This window comes from Rhinopithecus roxellana, chromosome 19 (genome assembly GCF_007565055.1).
Source record: "Rhinopithecus roxellana isolate Shanxi Qingling chromosome 19, ASM756505v1, whole genome shotgun sequence".
NCBI lineage: Eukaryota > Metazoa > Chordata > Mammalia > Primates > Cercopithecidae > Rhinopithecus > Rhinopithecus roxellana.
In genome coordinates this window covers 75,244,322-75,254,376 of record NC_044567.1, presented here as the reverse complement: position 1 = coordinate 75,254,376, position 10,055 = coordinate 75,244,322, and the positions used below count along the sequence as shown (strand labels likewise).

Sequence of the window (10,055 nt, the reverse complement as noted above, 5' to 3'; positions counted from 1 at the left end):
TGTCATGGGCACACCCTTAACCTTAGCAAAAATAAACTTTCTAAATTAATTGAATCCTGTTTCTGATATTTGGGGTTCACAATGGGTTGCTAATTACACTGATTTGATTATTATACAATGTATAAATGAAACAGCACACTGTACCCCATACATACAATTATATGTCAATTTAAAAATTTTTTAAAAACACTTCTAACATGTAGATTAACTTCTTGATTTATATTTAAATATGATGAATCTTCAGCAAAATAGCAAAAGTAACCATCTTGATTTAATGTCCTAGTATTTTCTTCCCATATATGAATTGAATAACCTTAGGTGAGGACAATAAAATCAGTTAAACTGTAAGTTTAGAACAGACCTAAGGGATAATTTTGCATAGCAGCTTTACTAGTGGTACATCATTGGTTCAACAAAATGTTGGTTACACATACACACACACACACACACACACACACACACACACAACTTAGTGGGAAACAAACAGCCAAAGGGATCAGTACTTCAGCTTTGGGGGTACTCAAATAAAGCTTTATTTGAAATTTGTAATACTGCAACCAGAACCAATCAGAATCCATTTTTTCTAGGAAGAGCTGGTAGTATAAATGAGAGTACAAATGAGAGTATATACTTTGCTGATACTCTCATTTGAATGTATACATATATATACATTCAAGGTATATGTATGCAATGACTGCCCAACTCAAACCACTTCATATGTAATCATTTACATGATATTCCACAAAGGCAAAACTATAGGGACAAAGAATTAATCAGTAGTTGCCAGGGCCTCAGGGTAGAGGAAGAAATGGATTACCAAAAGGGCATAAGAGACTTCTGGGGGGTAAAATAGTCTATATGTTGTATATAGTAAGGGTTACATTATATTATTTTTAAGAATCCAAAGAACTGTATGCCTAAAAAGAGTGAATTTTGCTATATGTACATTACACCTCAAAAAGCATGGATGTTTAAAAAATGAGATCAAGAGAGTTGCTGAAGATACGTGAGAACATAACAGATAGTGATAAAAATTCTACTGGATTTGTCAAAAGTTTTAAAAATCATTTTCTAATAATTTCAGAAGTCAAATATGCATACTGAATAACCTCAAAGAATAATATATAATCTAGTAATTTTCTAGCACTACCAAGTAAGACTACCTAAAATTTTGAGTTTGGGTTAAGCTTAGCAATATTTGCCTTAGAATTCAAACAGAAGTTATGTAATCTAATCTTGTGTTGTTTTATATTCATATTGTATTGCTTCTTACTTACCTGTGCTTTAACTATTGAATCCTGTATTGTTTTTAACATGTAAACCACTGCTTGCCTTTCTAGATCTGGGCAATAATTACATATTAAATAAAACTTACCTGCAGCTTTAGGAATTGTCAATATATTGGAGAATTTAGTCATAAATTCTTGAATGGTAACCTTGCCACTTTCTGTAAGGCAAAGCATAATTTAATTAAATGAAAGAATTACTGTTTCAGAATTAAATAATATAGCTGAAGCTAATAGTCAAATTATAACAAAAGTTAAAAGCTTGAGAGTAAGGCTGGGCTATTTCTTCTCCCTTACCTATTGCATGCATATGATTATCAATTTCTGCTCATTCTATTTCCAAATACTTCTTAAATTTCCAGCTGCATTAACTAATACCTATGTTATTACAATAGCATCTTTAAAAACCTATGCCACCAGTCTCATCTTCTATTTATTTTCCACAGTATGTAAAGGGAGGTATTCCTCTTTTAAAAAATTGATTATTCCTACGCATAAAACCCTTCAGTAGCTCCTACTTGCCTACAAAACTACAGAATAAATATAATACTGAGGAGGTGAGGGAGGGAAATTATAGACCAATATTACTCATACACGTGTTAAAGTATAAGTAAAATACTACTTACAGGATTTGGCAGTACAACAGTGAAAATAAAATTCAAGATACTTTCAGAACATACATTCTCATTGATAGTGATACTGCTCTCAAGGGGGTAAAACTGGTTCTTAGGAGAAAAATATGTCAGATATTACAATAGTTTGTGGCCACAGTACTTAAACAGATATATGGCATATCTGTGGTATTAAATTTTCATGGCAGGTGGGGGATAATTAGGAACTAAAATGTCTATAAAGGCTTCTTAGGGGAGCGAGGAAATAAAGGTTAGAAACACTGCTTTAGTATGCCAATAGACACCTAAATTTAATCTATCCACATGGTCTCCAAAAATCCATACAAATTAACAAGTAAGGCAAGTAAAATAACCTATAGTCCATGCCTACAGTGTAACTAAGAGGCAGAATATTAAACATTTGTATTTGCATATAAGTCAGGAAATAAAAATCTAGGACCAGCGCAGTCAGCTTCAGAGCCTAAGCCAAAGAGGAAACTCAGGCCAGACATGGTGGCTCATGCCTGTAATCCCAGCACTTTGGGAGGCTGAGGTGGGCAGATCACTTAAGGACAGGAGTTCCAAACCAGCCAGGCCAACATGGTGAAACCCCGTCTCTACTGAAAACACAAAAATTAGCCAGGTGTGCTGTCAGGAACCTGTAATCCCAGCTACTCGGGAGGCTGAGGCAGAAGAATTGCTTGCATCTTCAAGGTGGATGTTGCAGTGAGCCGAGAATGTGCCACTGCACTCCAGCCTGGGTGACAGAGCAAGAATCTATCTAAAAAAAAAAAAAACAAGGAAACTCAAGTGGCAATTTCATAGAAGAAAGAATAAGGAAATGTCTTTGTACTACAGAACATGGATAATATCAATGAGAGTTCACCCATAAGAAGAGAGTCCCCTTGCTGAGTAGGGAAATACTGAGAACAAGTCAGAGAGCTGATGGATGAAAGCCTTAACCTCTGGGGAGATAAAAGAAAGAAGCTTGGAAATACAGGAGGCCAAAGATAGCAGTCTTGAGATGGTATATGAGGGAAGCAGAAAATTAGCGTTAGAACCTAGGTACAGGACAGATTCTGAAAGTGAACAGTATTTCATAAAGCTTGGTAGAAAAATCGTACTAGTTCACCAGTAATGGATCCAAACCAAGAAGAAATCCCTGATTTACCTGAAAAAGAGTTCAGGAAGTTAGTTATTAAGCTAACCAGGGAGGGACCAGAGAAAGGCAAAGCCCAATGCAAGGAAATCCAAAATATGATACAAGAAGTGAAGGGAGAAATAGTCAACGAAATAGCTTAAAGAAAAAAAACATCAAAAATTTAGGAAATTTTGGACACCCTTTTAGAAATGCAAAATGTTCTGCAAAGTCTCAGTAATAGAACTGAACAAGTAGAAGAAAGAAATTCAGAGTTTGAAGATAACGTCTTCTAATTAACTCAATCCAACAAAGACAAAAAAAAAGAATAAGAAAATATGAAGAAAGCCTCCAAGAAGTCTGTGATTATGTTAAACAACTAAATCTAAGAACAATCGGTGTACCTGAGGAAAAAGAGAATTCTAAAAGCCTGGAAAACATATTTGGGGGAATAATCTAGGAAAACTTCCCTGGCCTTGCTAGAGACCTAGATATCCAAATACAAGAAGCACAAAGAACACCTGGGAAATTCATAGCAAAACAATCTTTACCTAGGCACACTGTCATCAGGTTATCCAAAGTTAAGACGAAGGAAAGACTCTTAAGAGCTGTGAGACAGAAGCACCAGGTAACCTGTAAACGAAAACCTATCAAATTAACAGCAGATTTCTCAGCAGAAACCCTACAAGGTAGAAGGGATTAGGGCTCTATCTTCAGCCTCCTCAAACAAAACAATTATCAGCCAAGAATTTTATATCCAGTGAAAAGCATCATATATGAAGGAAAGATACAGTCTTTTTCAGACAAATGAATGCTAAGAGAATTTGCCATTACCACTACAAAAACTGCTAAAAGGAGCTCTAAATCTTGAAACAAATCCTGGAAACACATCAAAACAGAATGTCTTTGAGCAGAAATTACACAGGACCTATGAAACAAAAATACGAGAAAAGCAAAAACAAAAAACAAAAAAACCAAAGTACACAGACAACAAAGAACATGATGAATGCAACCGTTCCTCACATTTCAATACTAACATTGAATGTCAAAGGCCTAAATGCTCCACTTAAAAGATACAGAACCGCAGAATGGGTAAGAACTCACCAACGAACCATCTGCTGCCTTCAGAAGACTCGCCTAGCACATAAGGACTCAAATAAACCTAAAGTAAAGGGGTAGAAAAAGGCATTTCATGCAAATGGACACCAAAAGTGAGCAGAGGTAGCTATTCTTATATCAGACAAAGCAAACTTTAAAGCAACAGCAGTTAAAAGAGACAAAGGACATTACATAATGGTAAAGGCCTTGTCCAACAAGAAAATATCACAATTCTACACATATATGTAGTTTACAAAACAATTACTAATAGACCTATTGGTAATGAGGTAGAGAGCAACACAATAACAGTGGGGGACTTCAATACTCCACTGACAACACTAGACAGTTCATCAAGACAAAAAGTCAACAAAGAAACAATGGACTTAAACTATACCTTGGAACAAATGTACTTAACAGATGTATGCAGAACATTTCATCCAACAACTGCAGAAGACATGTTCTATTCACAGCGCATGGAACTTTCTCCAAGATAGACAATATGATAGGCCATAAAGCGAGCTTCAATAAATTTAAGAAAATTGAAATTAAATCAAGCACTCTCTCTCGCCACAATGGAATAAAACTGGAAATCAACTCCAAAAGGGACCTTCAAAACCATGCAAATACATGAAAATTTAAATAACCTGCTCCTGAATGAACCTTGGGTCAAAAATGAAATCAAGATGGAAATTTTAAAATTCTTTGAACTGAATGACCATAATGACACAACTTATCAAAACCACTGGGATACAGCAAAGGCAGTGCTAAGAGAAAAGTTCATAGCCTTAAATGCCTACATCAAAAACACTGAAAGAGCACAAACTGACACTCTAAGATCACACCTCAAGGAACTAGAGAAGCAAGAACAAACCAAACCCAAACCCAGCAGAAGGAAGGAAATAACCAAGATTAGACCAGAGCTAAATGAAATGGAAACAAAAAAAATATAAAAGATAAATGAAACAAAAAGCTGAGTCTTTAAAAAGAGAAATAAAATTGATAAACCACTGGTGAGATTAACCAAAACAAGAAGAGAGAAAATCCAACTAACACCACTAAGAAACAAAACAGGAGATATTACAACTGACACCACTGAAATACAAAAGATCATTCAAGGCTACTATGAACACCCTTGTGTACATAAATCAGAAAACCTAGAAGACATGGATAAATTCCTGGAAAAATACAACTCTCCTAGCTTAAATCAGGAATAATTAGGTATCCTGAACAGACCAATAACAAGCAGCAAGATTGAAATGGTAATTAAAAATTACCAACAAAAAGAAGTCCAGGACCAGAGGGATTCACAGCAGTAGACATTCAAAGAAGAATTGATACCAATCCTTTTGACACTATTACACAAGACAGAGAAAGAAGGAACCCTCCCTAACTCATTCTATGAAGCCAGTATCACTCTAATACCAAAACCAAGACAGGACATAACTGAAAAAGAAAACTACAAACTGATATCCTCGATCAATGTAGATGCCAAAATCCTTAACAAAATACTAGCTAACAGAATGCAACAACGTATCAAAAAGATAATCCACCATGATCAAGTGGGTTTCATACCAGGGATGCAGGGATAGTTTAACATACACGAGTCAATAAATGTGATACACCACATAAACAGAACTAAAAACAAAAATAACATGACCATGCAGAAAAAGCATTTGACAAATCTAGCATCTCTTTATGATTAAAACCCTCAGCAAAATAGGCATACAAGGGACATACCCTATTGTAATAAAAGCTGTCTATGACAAACCCACAGCCAACATAATACTGAATGGCAAAAAGTTGAAAGCATTCCCTCTGAGAACTGGAACAAGATAAGGATGCACACCACTTTCTTTCTCACCACTCCTCTTCAACATAGTACTGGAAGTCCTATACGGCAAGAGAAATATACGGCAGAGTAATATGGCAAGAGAAAGAAAGGCATCCAAACTGGTAAAGAGGAAGTCAAACTGTCACTATTTGCAGATGATATGATTGTTTACCTCGAAAACCCTAAGGACTCCTCCTGAAGGCTCCTAGAACTGATAAAATAATTCGGCAAAGCGTCCAGACACAAGATTACTGTACACAAATCAGTAGTTCTTCTATACACCAACAGTGACCAGGTGGAGAATCAAATCAAGAACTCAACCCCTTTTACAATAGCTGCAAAAAAAACAAAACAAAACAAAACAAAAAAACCTTAGGAATATACTGAACCAAGGAGTCAAAAGACCTACTTTCAGATTTTAAGGAATCTCCATGTTGTTTTCCGTAGTGGTTTTATTAGTTTACACTCCCACCAGCAGCATAAAAGTGTTCCCTTTTCACCACATCCATGCCGACATCTATTATTTTTTAATTTTTTAATTATGGCCATTCTTGTAGGAGTAAGGTGGTATCTTATTGTGGTTTTAATTTGCATTTCCCTGACAAATAGTGATGTTGTGCATTTTTTTCATATGTTTGTTGGCCATGTATTTCTTCTTTGGAGAACTGTCTATTCATGTCCTTTGCCTACTTTTTGATGGTTTTGTTTTTTTCTTGCTGTCTTGAGTTCTTTGTAGATTCTTGATATTAGTCCTTTGTCAGATGTAGAGTCTGTGAATATTTTCTCTCATTCTGTGGGTTGTCTGTTTGCTGATTATCTCTTATGCTTTGCAGAAACTTTTTAGTTTAATTAAGTCCCATCTATTTATTTTTGTTTTGGTTGCATTTGTTTTTGGGTTCTTGGTCATGAACTCTTTGCCTAAGCCAATGTCTAGAAGAGTTTTTCTAATGTTATATTCTATAATTTTTATGGTTTCAAATCTTAGATTTAAGTCTTTGATCCATCTTGAGCTGATTTTGTATAAGATGAGTGATGAGGATACAGTTTCGTCTTTCTACAAGTGATTTGCCAATTATCCCCACACCATTTGTTGAATAGGGTGTCCTTTCTCTACTTCATGTTTTTGTTTGTTTTGTCAAAGATCAGTTGGCTGTATTTGGCTTTAATTCTGGGTTCTCTATTCTGTCCCATTGGTCTACATGCCTATTTTTATACCTCTACCATGCTGTTTTGATAACTGTTGCCTTGCAGTATAGTTTGAAGTCAGGTAATGTGATGCTCCAGATTTGTTCTTTTTGCTTAGTCTTGCTTTGGCCATGCAGGCTATTTTTTAGTTCCATATGAATTTCAGGACTTTTTTCTAGTTATATGAAGAATGATCATGGTACTTTGATGGGAATTACATTGAATCTGTAGATTGCTTTTGGCAGTATGGTAATTTTCACAACACTGATTCCACACATCCATGACCATTTGTGTCATTGATGATCTCTTTTAGCAGTGTTTTGTAGTTTTCCTTGTAGAGGTCTTTCACCTCCTTAGTTCAGTATATTCCTAAGTATTTATTTATTTATTTTGTAGCTGTTATGAAGGGGATTGAGTTCTTGATTTGATTCTCAGCTTGGTCATTGTTGGTGTATAGCAGTGCTACTAATTTGTGTACACTGATTTTGTATCCTGAAACTTTACTGAATTCATTTATCAGATATAGGAGCATTTTGGATGAAGCTTGATGGTTTTCAGGGTATATGATCATATCATCAATGAAAAGTGACAGTTTGCCTTTCTCTTTACTGATTTGGATGCCATTTATTTCTTTCTCTTGTCTGATTGCTCTGGATCACACCAGACAGCAATTTCTGTGATATTTGACAAAGGTCTGACATTTGTAAACACAAATAATAATCACAATAAAAATAAGGAACACACTTATCACACCCAAAAGGATTTTATATAATTTTTGTCATATTTGTTTTGCTATTGTCTAAGAAATTGAGTAATTTTTAAGGTAAAAGGATTTTATATAATTTTTGTCATATTTGTTTTGCTATTGTCTAAGAAATTGAGTAATTTTTAAAGTAAAAAATCCAAAAGACAAGGAAAGAGAAAAGGAAATATGGAACAGGTGGCTGAAATAGAAAGTACTAGTAAAATGGTAGATTTAAACCCAAATACTTTAGTAATCTCATAAGTGTAAGTTAACTACATGGTTTAATTAAAAGACATATTACTAATTAATTAATGGGAGTGAAGGAATAAATCGTCCCTGCCGAAGAATTTCAAATAATTTTAAAATGTAGAAGGAATGAGGGAAGCAGAAAATCAACATTAGAACAACACAGTAATAATTGCTATAGGCTAGCAATTCATCTGCCGATGAATGCTAAAATTAGTGGGAGAAACTTAGAGAGAAACAGAATACTTGCACTGTCTCAAAGTATCTCCTCCAAAATATGTATTAATTACTGTGGTTATTTTAACACACGTCCACAAATTCTTTGATACTCCTCCCTCCAGAAGAATAGCTTAATTTTCTTCTCCTTGAGCATGGGGCTAAACTTTGTGACTTGCATCTAACAAAAACTGTGAAAAAGGGAAACACAGTAACTTTATGACAAAAAAATATGGCAGACACCACTTCAAGTGATCAAGGTTAATATCATCAGTAACAAATCATGTTAATATAATGTATTATATGTTGCAATTAAAAGGGCACTTTACCTTTGGGGTATTCTTCCCAAAAGCCCACAACCCCAGGCTAGTCATGAGATAAACCCAAGCTGAGGGTTTATACAAAATATCTGACCAATACTCTTCCAAAGTGTCATGGTCACTAAATAGAAGGAAAGGCTGAGAAACTGTCATAGACTAGAGAAGGCTAATAAGACATGACAACTAAATGCAACACGGTATCCCAGACTAGATCCTGAGACACTAAAGCACATTAGTGAAAATTGGTGAAATCCAAATATATTCTGTAGTTTAATGAATGGTACTGTCCCAATATTAATATCTTTGTTTTAATAAATGTTACATGGTTATGTATGATGCTAACATTAGGGGAAGCTGGGTAGGGTACACAGGAACTCTGTACTATCTTTAAAACTCTTGTGTAAATGTAAGCATTTCAAATAAAACCATTTTTAAGACACTAACAGGCTGGCAAAGCCATGTACTATTCATGAGATATATCTAAAATATAAGGATACAGAAAGAATGAAAGTAAAATGACAAAAAAGATGTTATCCCTAAAAGAAAAAATAGCCAATGTTGCTATACTAATATCAAGGTAGATGTTAAGATAAAAGGCATCATTAAAAACAAATACGAATACTTTATAATGAAATGTTCTATTAATTTGGATGATATATCAGTTTTTTTGAGACAGGGTCTCACTTTGTCACCCAGGCTGGAATGAAGTGGTACAAATACAGCTTACCGCAGCCTCAACCTCCTGGGCTCAAGCAATTCTTGCCTCAACCTCCCAAGTAGTTGAGACTACAGGCTCATGCTATCACACCAAGCTAATTTATTTATTTATTTATTATTTTTGAGATGGAGTCTCACTCTGTCACCCAGGCTGGAATGCACTGGTGCGATCTCAGCTCACTGCAAGCTCTGCCTCCCAAGTTCATACCATTCTCCTGTCTCAGCCTCCCAAGTAGCTGGGACTACAGGCACCCACCACCACGCCTGGCTAATTTTTTGTATTTTTAGTAGAGGCAGGGTTTCACTGTGTTACCCAGGATGGTCTTGATCTCCTGACCTCGTGATCCACCCGCTTCGGCCTCCCAAAGTGCTGGGATTACAGGTGTGAGCCACTGCACCCGGCCGACACCTAGCTAATTTTTGTACTTTTCGTAGAGACAGGGTTTCACCATCTTGCCCAGGCTGGTCTCGAACTCCTGAGCTCAAGTGATCCGCCTGCCTCAGCCTTCCAAAGTGCTGGGATTACAGGCATGTATCACAATGCCAAGCCTTAATTCTAAGTCAGCATGTTAACAACATGGGCTAAAAACTATAGACAGCAAACACTGACAGAATTAAAAGAAGTAGACAAATACATAATCGTTGTATAAAATTGTAGAAGA

At 35.5% G+C, this 10,055-nt stretch overlaps 1 protein-coding gene across 1 annotated transcript in view; it reads right to left on the bottom strand.

Annotated features, from left to right (window-relative positions):
- Nucleotides 1-1,163: 1,163 nt before the first annotated feature.
- EFCAB13 (EF-hand calcium binding domain 13) overlaps nucleotides 1,164-10,055 on the bottom strand; it is a 126,915-nt gene continuing 118,023 nt past the window's right edge. The window contains exon 22 of the mRNA XM_030923055.1: nucleotides 1,164-1,447. Coding sequence (XP_030778915.1) covers nucleotides 1,164-1,447 — 284 coding nt within the window. The remainder of the gene's footprint in view (nucleotides 1,448-10,055) is intronic.